The sequence below is a fragment of the Anolis carolinensis genome, chromosome 4 (assembly GCF_035594765.1).
Source record: "Anolis carolinensis isolate JA03-04 chromosome 4, rAnoCar3.1.pri, whole genome shotgun sequence".
In the NCBI taxonomy this organism is placed as follows: Eukaryota; Metazoa; Chordata; class Lepidosauria; order Squamata; family Dactyloidae; genus Anolis; species Anolis carolinensis.
In genome coordinates, this window is record NC_085844.1 from 157,032,810 (window position 1) to 157,051,569 (window position 18,760).

General features: G+C 41.6%; 2 protein-coding genes across 2 annotated transcripts in view; one reads left to right on the forward strand and one right to left on the reverse strand.

Moving 5' to 3' along the window:
• Positions 1 to 4,966, reverse strand: part of prkacb (protein kinase cAMP-activated catalytic subunit beta) — a 91,030-nt gene extending 86,064 nt beyond the window's left edge. Inside the window, exon 1 of the mRNA XM_008114163.3 lies at positions 4,685 to 4,966. Within this exon, the coding sequence (XP_008112370.1) occupies positions 4,685 to 4,730 (46 nt within the window). The 5' untranslated portion in view covers positions 4,731 to 4,966. The remainder of the gene's footprint in view (positions 1 to 4,684) is intronic.
• Positions 4,967 to 18,637: 13,671 nt separating this feature from the next.
• Positions 18,638 to 18,760, forward strand: part of ttll7 (tubulin tyrosine ligase like 7) — a 107,781-nt gene continuing 107,658 nt past the window's right edge. The window contains exon 1 of the mRNA XM_062978101.1: positions 18,638 to 18,750. The gene's annotated coding sequence lies outside the window, so the exon portion shown is untranslated. The remainder of the gene's footprint in view (positions 18,751 to 18,760) is intronic.

Consider the following 18,760-nt stretch of genomic DNA (forward strand, 5'->3'; position numbering starts at 1 on the left):
AAGGAAACAAATTTTATTTGAATATTTCATACGTTATACACAGAACTATATAGATTGCAGTTGTCCACATCCTGGCATGTTAGAAAGCTGACCTGTGTCTTGCAACTAAATAGCCACAATTTTGTTTTTGTTGTGTGTGTGTTTGTGTGTTTTTTTGCATAGGTCAAAGGAAGATACATCATGAAATACACCAAGAAGGGACCAGATTGGATTAACATATGTTAGAAATGCTTTATGAAACTGTAATCCTGTACATTTCATGCATTGGTGGCAAGGTGAGAAGCAGCTTCTTCTGGAGACCAATATTTTTAAAGGATATGTAACAGAACCTAAATATACCTTCTACATAGCTACAGCTGCCTCAGGAGTACTGTGATGATGGCAGACCACTCACCTAAAGCCAAAAACCTCTGAATATTCACTTTCTGAATAACTAAAAGACCTTTCTCTCAGTACTAACACTGCTCTCAGCAGATCCAAAACTGTACATAATGGCCTAGGCAATACTATATCAGTGATAACCACAAGTACATCCCTTGTCTTATAACTATTGGGCTACTGAAACATAGTTCATCAGGGACATAACACACTACACATAAATAACAGTATGATAGGAAAGTAGATAGAGACACCTTCCATCCAGCTGAATAAAATCCCACATTATCTGCATTGAACTGGGATACATGGCAGTTTGGACTCAGATAGCCCAGTTCAAAGCAGATATTGTGGGTTATTCTGTCTTGATATTTTGGGTTATATAGCTGTGTGGAAGAGCTCAGAGTGTGTTTCAAAATGATAGGCTGAATTTCAAAGAATGATGGCAACATGTTACAATTACATAAAGAGTTACAAGTGGTTTAATGAGTTATCAAGTTATACTAATCGTTTTGAGCCAGAAACAAGTCTTAAAAAGAACTACAAATTGAGAATATCTCATTAAGCCTTATGTTGCATGGACGCCAACTTGCAAATGACTAAAGGAGCCTTCCACACAGCCATATAACCCATAATATCAAGGCAGAATAACCCAGAACATCTGCTTTGAACTGAAATATCTGAGTTCACACTGACATATATCCCAGTTCAATGCAGATAATGTGGGATTTTAGTCAGGTGTGTGGAAGGGGCCTAAGGCTCACAGCTGCCTGTGTACTGGGAGAGGCTTTAGCGGTAATCCTTTGAAACTCTATGCTCCACCCTTTCAAGTGCTGGGAGTTTCATTCATGAGTAGTTTACGGTTGCAGAGGTATAGTGATTTCAAATTGGATCTATCTTATTGAAACATCCGGTACTATGCCATGCCTAGTGTTAGTTTAAATAAGGCTGGCATAATGATTCTTCCCTTAAAAAGGGATTGCAACATAGCACTTTCATATTAGTTGTTAACTGTTCCTCAAAGCACTTTTCTCCCACTACAATTTCACAAACTGCTTCTGGGGATATTGCTATCCTATATATACAGTTTAAAAACCACTGAAATCTAACACAGTGAACAGTTCATCTTCAAGAACAGGACTAAAGCTGAAATTTTATGGTTATTGAGGGGTAAAGCCAACTTAATGCAACAGGAATATGCTCTGAAGCCATCACAGGCCTTGATTTTTTTTAAAAAAAAAAAGATAAAAAACTATAGAGTTGGAAGAGACCACAAGTGCCATCCAGTTTCACCCCCTTCTGCCATGCAAGAATACATAATCAAAGCTCAAAACCGAAAATTGGTAATTCAGCCTCTGTTACAAACCTCCAGAGAAGGATATGAATTTATTCCTCCATTTAACCAAAGATTTGTTTTATTGGAAAAGACAGATGACTTTCCTCAGAATGAAGTCTTTTATTTACTAAAATCATCACAACCTTTTAAATGACGTACAGCATTTGTCTAAATTAACGTCAAAAGTAAGTCCTACTGAGCATGTAGCACTGCAAATCTAACAAATGGTTTAGTTTGTGTGTACACTATAAATAAATAAATGCAAAACAAAACTCCAGGAATGCTAAATAAGTTGAGGATAGAAGGACTATGTAGGCATCAGAACGCCGTGGCAAAAAGTGGGTATATAAACACAAGCAATACTGCTAGTTACCATCAATAACAAACGGGGAAAATGAGAGACTTATTTCTGAAGCCAGACTCAACCCAAATTAAATAATTATCACACCAGCGATTAAATACCTAATACAATGAATCATACCCACGTCTGCTTCACCACCAGCCTCCTATAGCTTATGGAAATGGAGCATGACAAACTTTTAGTCTACTTGAATTGTAAAGTCTGTGATGAGATAAGATTTTTTTTTTAAAGATAGTTTCCTGACATTAGACATCCTTAAATACGAACAGGTTATGTTTGGCATAAGCTTTTGGACCATAACATGCAGGAAAGTGGGTTGCAGTCTATGGGCCCTTCCACACAGCCATATAACCCAGAATATCACAGCAGAATAACCCACAATATCTGCTATGAACTGGAATATCTGAGGGCCCTTCCAGACAGACCCAGGGATCTGGGATAAACCAGGATCTGATCCCAGGTTTTCTGTTTATCCCAGATTATCTGGCAGTGGATACTCATAATCCAGTTTGAAGCAGAAAACCTGGGATCAGATCCTGGGGTATAGGGCCTGTCTGGAAGGTCCCTGAATCCACACTGTTCAAAAACAGATAATGTGGGATTTTATTCAGTTGTGTGGAAGGGGTCTACAACTGCCCCGAGTCCCCTCAGAGAGATAGGATGGGTTATAAATAAAGTTTTTAAAATTATTATTACAACAGCTGAGGCCAAATAAAACTTGCTCATCTTTTCGGGTGCCACAAGACTCTTTGTTGTTTATTCTTCACTGGCTCCTAATGAAGACAAACAGAAGTGCTCCACAAACACTGGAAACTTTTGTTGAAGGCTTTCATGGCCAGAATCACTGGGTTGCTTTGAGTTTTCCGGGATGTATGGCCATGTTCCAGAAGCATTCTCTCCTGACATTTCGCCCACATCTATGGCAGGCATCCTCAGAGGTTGTGAGGTATATTGGAAACCAGGCAAAGAAGGTTTATATATCTGTGGATGGTCCAGGGTGGGAGAAAGGACTCCTTTCTGTTGGAGGCCAGTGTGAATGTTGCAATTAATCACCTTGATTAGAATTGAAAAGCCTTGCAGCTTCAAGGCCTGGCTACTTCCTGCCTGGGGGAATCCTTTGTTGGGATGTGTTAGCTGGCTCTGATTGTTTCATGTCAGGAATTCCCCTGTCTTCTTTATTTACTGTCTTGATTTCAGAGTTTTAATACTGGTAGCCAGATTTTGTTCATTTTCAAGGTTTCCTCCTTTCTGTTGAAATTGTCCACATGCTTGTGGATTTCAATGGCTTCTCTGTGTAATCTGACATGGTGGTTGCTAGAGTGGCCAGCATTTCTGTGTTCTCAAATAATATGCTATGTCCAGGTTGGCTCACCAGCTGCTCTGCTATGTCTGACATCTCTGGCTGAACACGCTTAACAACTATCATGTCAGACCTCATGGAGAAGCCATTGGAATACACAAGCATGTGGATAATTTCAACAGAAAGCAGAAAACCATGAAAATGAACAACATCTGGCTACCAGTATTTAAAAAACTCTAAAATCAGGATAATAAATAAAGAGCAAGACAAGAGTTCTTTCTCGCACCCTGAACATTCCACAGATATATAAACTCCACTTGCCTAGTTTCCAATGCACCTCACAACCTCTGAGGATGCCTGCCATGGATGTGGGTGAAACATCAGGAGAGAATGTTTCTGAACATGGCCATATGGCCTGGAAAACTGACAGCAACCCAGTGATTCCGGCCATGAAAGCCTTCAACAACAGATATTATTATTATTATTATTATTATTATTATTATTATTATTATTATTATTATTATCATCATCATTATTACAAAAGCTGAGGCCAAATAAAATTTGCTCATCTTTTCGGGTACCACAAGACTCTTTGTTGTCTATTCTTCACATGCTCCTTATGTAGACAAACTGAAGCACTCCACAAACACTGGAAAGTTTTCCACAAGTTCCTGAAACTTGAGAATAATGGTTTCCAGTCCCCTCCAGTTTGGAAAAACTATCAAGACAGTTTTGTAGAAACAACGCAGGAGAGGATGAGCTGGGGGGAAAGCCCTAGGCAGGAAACAAACCACAGCAGATGGGTCCTTCTTGGTCCTCTCTTTGCAAACTCTCCAAGCCTTCTCAGTGTCCAGGGAGAAGCTCAAGAGCGCTGCGTAATGAGGCCCTGCGAGTCTTTGGGACTTCAACTCCCAGAATCCTTGAGCTATGGCCCAGTTGGCGGGGGTTCTGGGAGTTGAAGTAAAAAAAAACAACACCTGGAGGACAACACGAGTTGACATCATTGCGCAGGGCTCTCCTCGGGTTGGAGGGAGAAAGGTCTCTCCTCCTGAGTGGGAGAGGGGGAAAGAGGCTTCCCTTCTCGAGTGGGACAGCCTGACCTAAGCTAGAGGACAGACAGAGAGAGAGGAAAGAAGGAAGGAGGGAAGGCTGGGGGAGGCGGCGCTGCTTTCCTGCGGCTAGCTGCCCTGAACCTGGCCGAGACCGGTTAACCCGCTTACTCCTAAGCCGGGGAGGGCTGCAGCCGACACGCAGGCCTCCTCCTCCTCCTCCTCCTCCTAGGCCTGGGCCTGCCCTCCGCCCTCGCACTCACCGCTCTCGATCTCGTTGCCCTTCTTGGCGGTGGCGGCGTTGCCCATGGCTGGCTCCGGCCCTCCAGCGGGGAAAGCAGTCCTGAGGGCCCGGTCGGGCGCCTGCCTTCTTGCCTGCCTGCTCTTCTCTCGCCTCCTCCTTCCCCGCAGCGCTGTCTTCCTTCTTGTCTCCCTCGGAGAGCGCTTTGGCGGGCGGGTTGGCTTGCTGCTGCTGCTGCTGCTGCTCCTCGCTCCCTCCTTCCTTGGCTCGCTCCCTCCCTCCCTCTCTCACACAGAGGCACACAACACACGACGGAAATGACGGCCGCTTCAAGCGCCTCCTCCTTCGCCTCTTCCCGCCAAAGCCCTCCAGCCACCCCACCTGAGCAGAAAGGCTGCGCCCGCCCTCCTGGGCGTAGAGATGCATCTATCCGTGGATACTCAATATCTGTCTACTGAGTATCCTCGTATATATACATATTAGATACATACTTTCGTACAGTGGCACTTATTTCCCATGCCAGTAAGGTAATGCTCAAGATCCTGCAAGGCAGACTCCAGCAATACATGGATGTCCAAGCTGGGCTCAGAAAAGGCAGAGGAAGGAGAGACCAAATTGCCAACATCCGCTGGATAATGAAAGAAGCCGGGGAGTTTCAGAAAAACATCTATTTCTGCTTTATTGACTATTCTAAAGCTTTTGACTGTGTGGATCATAATAAACTGGCAAGTTCTTGGTGGTATGGGGATACCAAGTCGCCTTGTCTGTCCCCTGAGGAATCTGTATAACGACCAAGTAGCCACAGTAAGAAAAGACCACAGAACAACAGATTGGTTCAAGACTGGGAAAAGAGTATGGCAGGGCTGTATACAGGCCTGTAACCGTGTGTGTGTTAGGGGTTCAAACCCCCCCCCCCATTTTTCAGATTAAAAAAAACCCCTGGTTTACTCATGAATTTTAACTGGTTAATCCATGCTAAGTCTATGAGACACAAAAAATTAAGAGTCCCTCCAGGCACTATCTCAAGCAGATATTGACATGCCAGTAGCGGGGGGGGGGGGGGGGTGTTTAGGGGTTCAATCCCCCCCCCCGAAATTTTCAAAACCCCTCCCAAAAATTTTTTCTGGCTACGGCCCTGGCTGTATACTCTCACCCTACCTATTCAACTTGTACACAGCACACATCATCCGACGTGTGGGGCTTGATGAATCCAAGGATGGAGTTAAAATTGCTGGAAGAAACATTAACAACCTTAGATACACAGATGTCTGAAAGCACGGAGGAGCCGAGCCTTATCACCAAGGTGAAAGAAGAAAGTGTAAAAGCTGGGTTGCAGTTAACATCAAGATTATGGCAACCAGATTGATTGATAACTGGCAAATAGAGGGAGAAAATGTGGAGGCAGTGACAGATTTTGTATTTCTAGGCACAAAGATTACTGTAGATGCAGACTGCAGCCCAGAAATCAGAAGACGTTTACTTCTTGGGAGGAGAGCAATGACCAATCTCGATAAAATAGTGAAAAATAGAGACATCACACTGGCAACGAAGGTCCACATAGTAAAAGCAATGGTATTCCCCGTAGTAACCTATGGATGTGAGAGTTGGACCATAAAGAAGGCTGAGCGAAGGAAGATAGACGCTTTTGAACTATATTGTTGTTGTTGTTGTTGTTGTTGTTGTTATATATCAGTGGTTCCCAACCTGTGGCCGTGGACCATCAGTGGTCCTCAAGAACTAAAATATGATCTGTAGCCTCACCATTACTACACCATGGCACAGTGGGTTAAACCCTTGTGCCAGCAGGATTGATGACTTGAAGGTTAGGTTGCTGACCTGAAGGTTGCTGGTTTGAATCCAACCCAGGGAGAGTATGGATGAGCTTCCTCTATCAGTTCCAGCTCCATGCAGGGACATGAGAGAAGCCCCCCACAAGGTGGTAAAAGCATCAAAACATCCAGGCGTATCCTGGGAGAAGTTCTTGCAGACAGCCAATTCTCTCACACCAGAAGCAACTTGCAGTTTCTCAAGTCGCTCCTAACATAAAAAACAAAAACTACACCATTGCAACAAGAGCGACTGGTCTCACAAAACCCTCTTATATTGCCAAGGCAATGGGGATGTCAGGAAGGTAGAGGCTGACTACCCACTAAAGATGCAACAACAAGCCTCCTGACTGTTGCTTCTCCTCCTCCTCCTCCCTCTCCTGAGTGGAGCCATTCCATGTGGCACCTGAAAGCAAATTGTATTGGATACACCACATCAGATATAGATTATTAAATATTGTTTTCTGTGGGTGAGCAGATGTTGACTACTGGATGGCATATGTTCTGTATCAGAAACTAGAGTTGATGTGGTTGGGAACCTCTGCTTTAAAAAGTACCTGTTCTGACTTACATACAAATTCAACTTAACTACAGATGGTAAAACAAACCCTACTGAGGTGTTCACCCTTCCCTATACTATCCAAAGCCTATATATATATATATATATATATATATATATATATAGCCAGAGTTACACTTTAAAAACTACTAGTTTTGACTTACATACATATTCAACTTAAGAACAGATGGCAAAATAAACCCCACTGGGGTTTTTACCCTTACCTATACTATCCAAAGCTTGCATACACACACACACACAGAGAGCTTTGACTAGCATAGGGGAGGGTGAACACCACTGTGGGGTTTGCTTTGCTGTCTGTGATCCTGATCCTGTTTAATTATGTCTATTTTAAATCATGATTTGTTTAATTTGTTTTTAAATGCATTCTTTCACATCTCAACTGTTGATTTTATGATATTATGATTGTATTGGGCTTGCCCCCATGTGAGCCGCTCCGAGTCCCCATTAGGGAGATGGAAGCGGCATACAAAAATAAAATTATTATTATTATTATTATTATTATTATTATTATTCAGAAGATTTTTCCTCACTTTCTGTTCCTGTGATAACTGGATTTTGAAAAATTTGGTTAGAATATTTGTGCGAAAGCTTCAGTGGAGACACCTTTTTCAATGATAACTGAATTTCCCTCCCTAGGAGTAGATTTTTCTCATTTCCTGTTGTCTCGGCCCTGTTCCTAACTAGGAGTCATTTGTAAGTCAGATGCTTGTAGCTCGAGGACTGACTATACTGTACATACATACATACACGCATTCACATGCACACTACTGTGTGCATGCTCTATATATGTCTGAGTGGTGTGTATACTCAAATATGTGTGTATGTATAGCTCAGGCATGGGCAAATTAAGGCCCGGGGGCTGGATGCAGCCCCCTGGGCACTTACCTTAGGCCCTCCTCATTTTCCCCATCTTCTTGGCATAAGTGCATGGTGACCCACCACATCCTTATGCCAGAAAGAAGGGGGAGGAAGGCATGCAGCAGCTGAGAGCCCCCTGAAGCATTCTCAGCCACCGCCTGTCTCGCCCTCCTCCTGGCATAATGCCAAGAGGACAGCCCGAGGATTGGGGAAGATTGGAGGTAGGATCGGGGCAGTCACCACCTATCCTGCCTTCCTCCTGGCATAAGAATGGGGCAAGTAGTTCCGTCCTTATGCAGAGAGGACAACTTGAGAATAACCCAGGTCCTGCCCTGCATCCTCCTGGTTCCACACTTTCCCAGCCCCTGGCCCCCACGGCCCATTCTGCCCAGCATGTGAATGGTTCCCTGTTGCAAACCCAAGGCAGCGTGAGCACTGGAAACCAGACAGAGACCAATAATCATACAATATCTTTATTAAAACAATTATAAATTCAGGAATGAATAAGTGGAAAGGTTGAGCAGATAATAGTCCTTTAAGAAAAGGTATGAATTAGTCCAAAGGGTTAAAGAGAAATGTCCAATATTATTGTCCAAAGTCCAGAAACCGAAACACGCTCAAAACTATTGGAAAGTTCTTGAGCGGGGAACAATAAGGAAGCAAGACTGAATAACGAAGTCCAAAGTCACTAGGAAGTCTTTGATATCAAGGCAGGAATGAGACGAAGCTGAGGCCAACTTGATTCAGGAACAAGGCAAGGAAGTAGACTTTACTCCAGGTCTACTCGGGAGTCACAGCTTCGCTTGGCTGCCAGGATCAGGAAACTTGGCTTGGAGAAACAGGAGCTAGAGTCGGTGAACCTTTCTCAGGAAATAGCTACGTTGACACCACAAAGTGTTCAAGGTGCAAGACACTTTTATGGAACTTAGAGCTGATCACAAAGAAGGAAAGCCAAACTCCCTAAAGGTTCCCAAGGGAAAATCTTCTATCCATTATCCCGTCGAGATGCCAAGCGGTTACTCCTGCAGAGTCCTTGTTTTTCAGATCTCTGGCGATGCAGAAACTCCCTTCTGTTCAAGGACACATTCTCTGGGGAACTAAGAACATCTGGTTCAGCCATGGGAGTAATATTTTCAGTTTCTCTTCCAATTAAGGAATCATCTGAGCTATCAACAGCCGGCAGCTGTAATTGGAAGGACCTCTGTGGACTAGGTAAAAAGTCAGAATAAGCTTCATCCTGGTCAAAGTTCATTTCTGAATCAGGTTCAGAAGCCAAAGGTGGCTGGGGTATGACATTCCCCTCCCTCCTGGCCTGACCCTTCCAGCTGGACCTGCAATGCAGCCCCAAGGCAAAAAAAACAACAACAAAAAAACAAAGTTTACCCATGCCTGGTGTAGCTTGTTTCTAAAAGTACCAAACCCATTTGAAAAGGGTTTAAAAGAATCGGGGGGTGGGGGGTGGCCTTCTGAGGATATGTGTTCTTTGCTATAAAATGCAATTTTCCAAGCTTTGTACTGAAGTGATTTGATACATTTTGATCTGTGTGTAATAGTCTACTCCTAGTCAACAATGTGCTGCTACCTATAACCCAGCACTGTTTTGCTCTCCATAGGCACTTCTTGGGTGAGGAATACACACACACACACACACACACACACATCCCAACAAAAAGTGTCAATTTCTGGAGTAAGAAACATTGGTATGAATTCGTTGCTATTGCCTTCATTTCTGACTTATAGTGACCCTATCATGGGGGTTTCTTGACAAGATTTGTTTGACATTGCCTTCCTCTGAGACTGAGAGATACACCCATAGTATAAAATGCAATAGGACATCTCTTTAATGTCCATGAATCTTTGCTGTGGAATCCTGGGAGTTGTCGTTTTACAAGATTTTTCTATGCCAAAGAGTGTTGGTCCCTCACCAAATTCCAACTCCTAGGATTCCATAGCATTGAGCCATGGCAGTGAAAGTAGTGTAAAGTTGTATTAATAATAGGGTATGGGTCAGGCATGGGCAAACTTTGGACCTCCAGGAATTTTGGACTTCAGCTCCCACAATTGCTAACAGCCTACTGGCTGTTAAGAATTGTGGGAGTTAAAGTCCAAATACTTGGAGGGGCGAAGTTTGCCCATGCCTGATGTAGATGCATCTCCATTGTATTTATCTGAAGAGATTTGAAGCCATACTCCAGTGCCCAAACCACTATGCCATGTTGGTGGGATGTTAATGCACTGCTGTCCCAATGCCAGAACTTCTGACCCTCCTTTTGGGAGCAAATGAGCCACATGCAGTTGGCAAAACAACTTCTAAGTAAATGTGCTGCAGTATGGCTTTGCAGAGTGGTAGTTCTCTCCACACTTGTTTATATATGTACAGACTGTATATCTCTTATCTGAAATGCTAGGTGTTTTGGATTTTTTCCCCCAAATTTTGGAACACCTGTTTTTGGAACACCTGTTTTTGTATATACATGCATAATGATGTGTTTTAGATGCAAGACTAAACATAGTGTATGTTTCATGTACACTTTCTATACATAGCCTGAAGGTAATTTTATATTATACAATCTCTTCCAGATGTTTGATTTTTTTTTAATGCTGGAGGATGGTTTGCTAAAATTTGTAGGACAAGCTTTCTCGTCTATCTCTTTTTAAGGGCCCTTCCACACAGCCATGTAATCCAGAATATCAAGGCAGAAAATCCCACAATATCTCCTTTGAACTGGGTTATCTGAGTCCACACTGCCATATATTCCAATTCGAAGCAGATATTGTGGGATTTTAATCAGCTGTGTGGAAGGAGCCTAAGAGGTTTAGATACAGCACAGAATGATTGACTATTTCATTGATGAACTATAGCACTGTGCCTTTAATTTTTTTAGAAAGGAGGAAAAGAGAAAGAAACATATTATTTTAATCAATTATCTCAAAAAAGAAATGTGAGATGTGTGTTGAAAATAGATCCTGGACAGCAGAAACTCCATTAGAATATGAACAAAAACAAAACAAACCAACAAAAAAACAACAAGTGAGAAGTAAACCAACAAATATTGCAACCTTCCAACCTTGTTGAACTATTTGGAGGAGTATTGAATGATCTGAAACTGCACACCTAACATGATCAAAACATCAATTTCTTTTTCCACCCCCATTTTATTGCCCCACTGCCTTTCTCTCAGGGGTGCCCCAAGTTCCGTAGTGGTTTTCCATGGCTGAATGGGATCTTAGGGTGCATCTCCACTGTAGAATTAATGCAGTTTGATACCACTTTAACTGCTATGGTCCTATGTAATGGTATCGTGTGATTTGTAGTTTGCTGCAGCAACAGCACTATTCAGCAAAGATAGCTGAAGAACTTGTGAAACTACAAATGGCAGTTAAAGTGTTGTCAAACTGCATTAATTCTACAATGACTGTAGATGCACGTCTAGTCCAGTTCTCACATCACTGTACCTCACTGAATCAACATTGTAACACGTTACAAAATATTTCTTAGTGTTTTGGAAACTGTTGCAGTGGAAGAGTTTCTTGTGTTAGTCTGTTGCAGCAAAACTAACAAAGAACATTTTGACACCTTAGCTTTTTTCAAGTCCATTTACTCAGATGCATGAAGTGCTATTCTTAGCTTCAGCTGTATATACAACACACATATACACATATACAAAAACACAGAGGGTTTTTTGGGGAGAAAATAGTGACATCAAAAATAAATGTACAAAGCATGCTAGTTAACATCATATTTTTACAAAACATTTGATGGTTCAATGACGCAAATACCTTAGCACGGATTAACTGATTAACACTCAAAGCATGATATTCCCCATCAAGAACATAGTCAAACACAGCAAAATGAACAAATAGGTACAAACTCTTCCTCAGTCAGGATAAAAAAATGAAATCCCTCATGTCTGTATGTCAGAATAGAATAAGAAAATATTGGTATCCCTAGCATACACATACACAATCCATGCCTGAAATTCACATGTTCATGTTTATGCATATGTGTATACATATACATCCCAAAATTAGAACTGAACAACAAGTGGAGCTGTTGTGTGATGGAAGTCTCTTGAAAGCCCTACTTGTCCATTTTAGTGAGAAAAGTGGGATACAAATAAAGATTTATAATATTATATATTTATTTTTATTACTCAGCAATGGTTGTGGGCACAGCAGCTGTGAAGAAAGTAAGACATTGGAAGAAACAAGCTGCCCAGAGCCAGTAGGTTTCTCTGCCTTCTGTCACCACTGCTGCACAGCCCTGGAAAGAGTACAACCTCTAGCCTAGGGCAACATCAACGTCTTCTGACAGCCATCTCTGCAATGTGCTAATGTGTGTTCAGATGTATACGGAAGTATTTCCAGTTCGTAAAATAAACACATATCTGAACACAGCCCGAGGAAAGCAACTGAGGGACATTTGCAGAAAGAATGTCAGGCAAGAACAGGTTAAACATCTCTCCCTATTCCACCATCCAGAATTTCAGCATTCAGAGCCCATCATTTCTAAAAGAAAAGGAAAAACCTGGGATTTCACTGCACATATTTGAATCTAACAATATTTTCTCCTAAAGTATGTGCCACAAAATCATTTACACTTCAGTTCTACTAAAACAAAAGGCTACAATGATTGAGTTATGCTTAAAGAAGTTCAGTGGAATAGTTATGGCTATAGTTAAGGAGCGAAAAGGACTACATAGGAATGAAATCCAAAACTAATTGTGGTTAACACTTTGGCATCAAATGCTACAATAAAGCAATCTTCCGACTTCCTTTCCAAATAATGACTCATTCTAAACAATCTATTACTAGAAAAGGGATCCAGTCATTCCCCAGAGATCTCATAGTTGATAGCTTATTTGGACAGCCTTCCCTGTCAGTATCGTATTATCTTATATATTAATCTTAGGCTTTTTCCCCTCCTCTAGAGGTAATTTTCCTATGATGATTTACCTTATTTTACCTCTAGCAAGCATTCATAGCACTGTAACATTATATAACCTTGTTTAGATCAGAAGGAAAATCTAGTGTGTATGCTCTCTGAGAAGATTTCCTTCGGTAGCCCTTTGCAAATGTAGGGCAAGGGACATCTTTCTGGGTCATGCTACATTCTGTTCCACTCCCAGGTATGCTTTCTACCTGAGACTGTAATATCATTCTGAACTACATCTTAAGAAGAGAATTTAGATCCATGAAAGCTCATGATAAAATAAAAACTGGTTAGCATTCAAGATGCTACTGCATTCTTTTTTTCTTCTCCTTCCTTTCTCCTTTTTGTGTATGATGTGGCTTTCGTAATTATGCTGTCAAATGCAGTCTTGATGTTTTGGAAAAAATCAGAATGTACCTTGAGAATATATACAGCTTGAGGAATTCCAAAATACAAAATGCTCCAAAATTCTACATTATACACATGGGTGGCCAAGATAATGACATCTTTGCTCTCTGATGATTCAGTGTACGTAATATTTAAAATATTGTATGAAATTACCTTCTGACTACTTGTATAATGTGTATATGAAACATAAATGCATTTCGTGTTCAGACATGGGCCCCATCTCCTACTTTGAATTTTTTGTTTTGTTTTTGAGGGCATTGTTTTGAGATGCTGATCTAGGAAGGGCAGGGGTAGCAAAAAAACAAACAAACAAAAAACCACAGAAGGCACAACTTTGCTGTGTGTAGTTTAATTTTGGCATGGTATTAACCACAGATGTGGGTACAGTCAACCCTCTGTTTCCATGGATTCTGAATCCATGATTCAAACATTTTGCAGGGAAGATTTGAAAATACCCCCCCAAAAGGTCCAAAAGCCAACTGAAATAAGGTTTGGACAAAGGGACAACCAGGTCCCCTGGTGGCACAGCAGATTAAATTGCTGAGCTGTTGAACTTACTGATTGAAAGGTCGGCAGTTCGAATCCCAGGAGCGAGGTGAGCTCCCACTGTCAGGCCCAGCTTCGGCCAATCTAGCAGTTCAAAAACATGCAAATGTGAGTAGATCAATAGGCACCACTTCGGCAGGAAGGTAAAGGCACTCCATGTAGTCATGCTGGCCACATGACCTAGGAAGTGTTTATGGACAACATCAGCTCTTTGGCTTAGAAATGAAGATGAGTACCAACGCACAGAGTCGGACACGGCTAGACTCAATGTCAGGGGAAACCTTTACTTTTACCTTAAAGGGAAAAACGTGGGGAGAAGAGAAATACTGGGATATTTTAAAAGCAGCTGAAAAAGGGGTAGCAGAAGATTAATCAGAATTGTCCCTGGCCAATCTGGACATTTTGGGGAGTATAGCATTACATTGGAGTGTGTTTAACTTATCATTCACTGTCCAGTGTTGTACAATTTAGTAAAGCTGTGTAAGAAGATAACAGTTTTACAGCATGACTTTTCTGACCAGGGGAATATGGATCAGAAAAGACCTGCTTGTAGCAGTTTGTCTACTTTGTTTATCACATATTACTCTCAATGTTAAAATCCAATTATTCTTTTATTTTAGAGAAACAATGTAAGAAACAAACTGTATGCATGCACATGACTGAGTAAGGAAAGATAAATTCTCCTTGACACACAATATGGTACAACCTCATGGAGACAGAGTCAAAATCAATGGGCTGAAGATGTAAATTATTAATGCCTTCTTCCATTTAGTCTCATTTGCTAGGAAAATGGATGGCAGTTCTCATTTTAACCCATGGCCTGCACAACCTGCACTTAACAGGACTCCTGCTGTTAAAGGATATTTCTTCCCATTGTCTCATATTAAAATAGCACTCACATTAAATGAGTACGGTAGGATAATGGCTGTTTTACAGAACATTAATAGGATGATTTAGATTATGCCTTTTGTGGATTTAAGTGAAAGAACCACTCTGCAAATCTAGGAAAGAAGCAAGCAAGCAATGTGTACCAAAAACAAGCAAGAAAAAGGCATGCACACAACAGAGTGAATAGTCACCTGATTTAAGCACATTTCAAAGTTTTCTCATTGAAAGAAGTGCACTTTTGAGACACTCAAAGAACATTATCTTCCTTAGGTAGTGTTTAGGTACTAAAATTAGACATTTTATCTTCAGAATATAACATGATGGTACTTTCAAAAGCTAGAGAATTAACAACATATAAGTGGAGGACTTTGAAAAATAGATAAGAGTAGATTATTTAGATTTGAAATGAAAGAGATCCCAGAAATTTGGACAGACTAATCCTATAGTGACATTATGCTGGGACTAAAGCTACACTACCAAAATCATGGTGCAATACCCACAATATCCAAATATATATTAAAGCTGGGAGAGTTGGAGGAGAGACACAGTATGAGAAATAGTAGCACAGCAATTTTCCATTGGCCAAGGGCTGCGGCAGCACAATGCAAAGTGGATATTGAGGAAGAGAATAAGTTCAGTCTTGAGTTGGTTACTATTCCTCCTATGTAAGAGAAAAATAAAAGCTAGAAAGCAGGCTAGGCAGAACTATGGGTACATTTGCACTGTAGAATTAATGCAGGTCGACACACTTTAACTGCCATGGCACAACAAATGTAAAATCCCAGAATTCTATAGCATTGGGACACAGTGGTGTAGATGCATCCTTGGAAACTGAGAAGTTTGTACCTCCTCCTCCTCCTCCTCCTCCTCCTCCTCCTCCTCCTCCTCCTCCTTATTTAAAACATTTATATTCCACCCTTCACACCCCTGGAGACTCAGAGCGGAGCACAACATATATTTGGCAAGCATTCCATGCCAGGACATAAAATAATTATAAATATACACAAACATTAAAACATTAAACATTTAAATCACTTATATCTACTTTAAAATCAGCTGTTTAAACCAACTCAGGACACCATGCTAGCTCCGGTCAGAGGAGTAGGTTTCCTATTATTTCCTCATTGCACTGCCCCAAAGGCTTGGTCCCATAGCCAGGTCATCATTTTTCTAAAGGACAGGAGGGAGGGGGCTGATCTAATCTCACCAGGGAGAGAGTTCCATAGCCAGGGGGCATTCACTGAGAAGGCCCTGTCTCATCCCTGCCAATTGCGCCTGTGACAGTAGCGGGACCGAGAGCAGGGCCTCCCCGGAAGATCTTAATATCTGTGGTGGTTCATAGAGGAGATGCGTTCAGATAGGTAAACTGGCCAGGGCCATTTAGGGCTTTATAGGCCAAAGCCAGCACTTTGAATTGTGCTCGGTAGCAAACTGGCAGCCAATGGAGCTGACGCAACATGGGAATTGTGTGCTCCCTGTACACTGCTCCAATGATTAACCTGACAGCCTCCCATTGGATCAATTGAAGCTTCCAAACAATTTTCAAAGGCACATTGAAGAGCACATTGTAGTAATCTATACGGGATGTAACAAGAGCATGGACCAAGTCCTACACATTTATTTAGGAAGAGAAATCACTATTAATTAGTGGATGCTGAATCAATGGGTTGGATTGCTCCCTGTGAAAGGGTCATACGGCCCCAGTAAGATGGCTTGAATGGCTCTGTTTTATCCTCTTGATCTCACTAGCTACCTTCTGCAAGCCTGATCACCCAAGGCTGGACAGATCCTAAAAGATGCGAGAAGAGGATGCTTTTTGATTTCAGCAAAGTAGAGAGAGGATGGTGTTGGCTATGAAAACACCCTGTCTGCCTTCCCTCCTCTGAACACTGGCATCTTGACTGGGAAGGAGAAAATCTTATCTGGCTAATTGTAGGGAGGGGTCTGCTTGGTTCTTGGTTGTGATGGTGAGGGTCTTGTGGAACGCCTTGACTTGGCAGGCAGAGGTGCTGTGATGTCTCTGTGACTGAGGTCCATATGAGAGTGTGGACACAGCAATTGTAGTCCCAGGAGTCTCGTGCCAGATGGGAATGGAGACATGTAGTCAACAAGATGATACAAATTGCCATTTTGGCTACTTTGTGAAGAGTCCATCACTCAGATAGATAGCCCTCTTCCCAATCTACAGGCCCACCGTTTTCTTGCCATTCTCCTTACCCTTTTATCATGTAAAACTTTGCCCTGGAGAGTTCAAGGACACTACAATTCTGTGAGAAGTAATAAAAAAGTAAAGGTTTCCCCCGACGTTAAGTCCAGTCATGTCCGACTCTGGGGGTTGGTGCTCATCTCCATTTCTAAGCCGAAGAGCCGGCATTGTCCATAGACACCTCCAAGGTTATGTGGCTGGCATGACTGCATGGAACGCTGTTACCTTCCCACCGGAGCAGTACATATTGATCTACTCACATTTGCATGTTTTCGAACTGCTAGGTTGGCAGAAGCTGGAGCTAACAGTGGGGTGCTCAATCTGCTCCCCGGATTTGAATCTGTGACCTTTTGGTCTGCAAGTTCAGCAGCTCAGCACTTTAACACACTGAGCCATCAGAGGAGAAGTAATAGGAGGGAGGAACTGGCAGGATTAAGGGAGCCATCTGGCCCCATGAGAAATACCATCTCCTGGTGGAAAATACCACTGGATCAAACCCAAGCTATTGCAATCACTGAATAAACTGAATTGCTGACAACTACTAGGTGCTAGCATCAGTGTTTCTTTCCTCATATGGAAATTAATTATAGGTTTTTGAAGACACACTATGTTACTTGAAAGCCAAGATTTGCTAACAAATCTTCAAGAGAATTCAAATCTGTTCAGCCCCGAAAGACTCCTGTTTAGATCTGGATATCCCCATCTGTCCATATTTTGATTTGATTCAGGATTCATCCAGCTCCAAAGCACACCCTCAGCAACTTCCTCATGCCCAATGTACTGTATGAGAAGATATTCAAAACCATTGCAGTCCGAAGTATATATATTAAGAAAATCCTATGTAATTCCAATGGGTTGGGAATAAACAAGTACAGTAGAGTCTCACTTATCCAACATTCGCTTATCCAACATTCTGGATTATCCAACGCATTTTTGTAGTCAATGTTTTCAATACATCGTGATATTTTGGTGCTAAATTTGTAAATACAGTAATTACTACGTAGCATTACTGCATATTGAACTACTTTTGCTGTCAAATTTGTTGTACAATATGATGTTTTGGTGCTTAATTTGTAAAACCATAACCTAATTTGATGTTTAATAGGCTTCTCCTTAATCTCTCCTTATTATCCAACATATTCTCTTATCTAATGTTCTGCCAGCCCGTTTATGTTGGATAAATGACACTCTACTGTATAGGATTACAGAGTTAGTGTTTAAGCAGCCACAACACTTTCACTTTTAATTTGCTGTGACTTTGTTTTGGCAACCTTTTGTTGATTTTAGAAGTCTTCCGAGCAGGTGGAATAGTCTGTTCATAAACAAAATAACCCGTTTACAGCAAGCTAAGCAAGGCCCTTTATCCTTACATGACCTTTGTAAGAATGATTTCTGTACGTTTGTCACTAGAGGGAGCCGAAGTGAAAACACTGTACATTATGAGCAAAGAGTGTGATTTTCTGGTTAATGCAGCAAAGCAAATGCTCTAATTATGCTAAGAAATTCCATAAACAGAAGGCAAAACAAATTGCTTTGTTCCATTTTCAGAGTGTTTGTGTACATGCATGTGTCTGTAAGAGAAGTAATTGCAGTTTGTTTCTTAGCTGTCTCATGCCCTGCTTCCTGTCACACTTCTCTGCAAATGGGACATGCGGTGACATAATATTTGGAGAAGATACCATCTCATGTGGCAGTGGTCCCTTTAAATCTTTGTGTTCCATTTGGTTGCCCAGGACAACTTTTGTAAACATCAGTGAACCTACATGTGGCCTTTCAAAAAAGCTGGGAACCAAATCTGATGGGAAAGGTTAGGTCATTTTGGAGTTGTTTGAATCAGACTGTAAGTACTT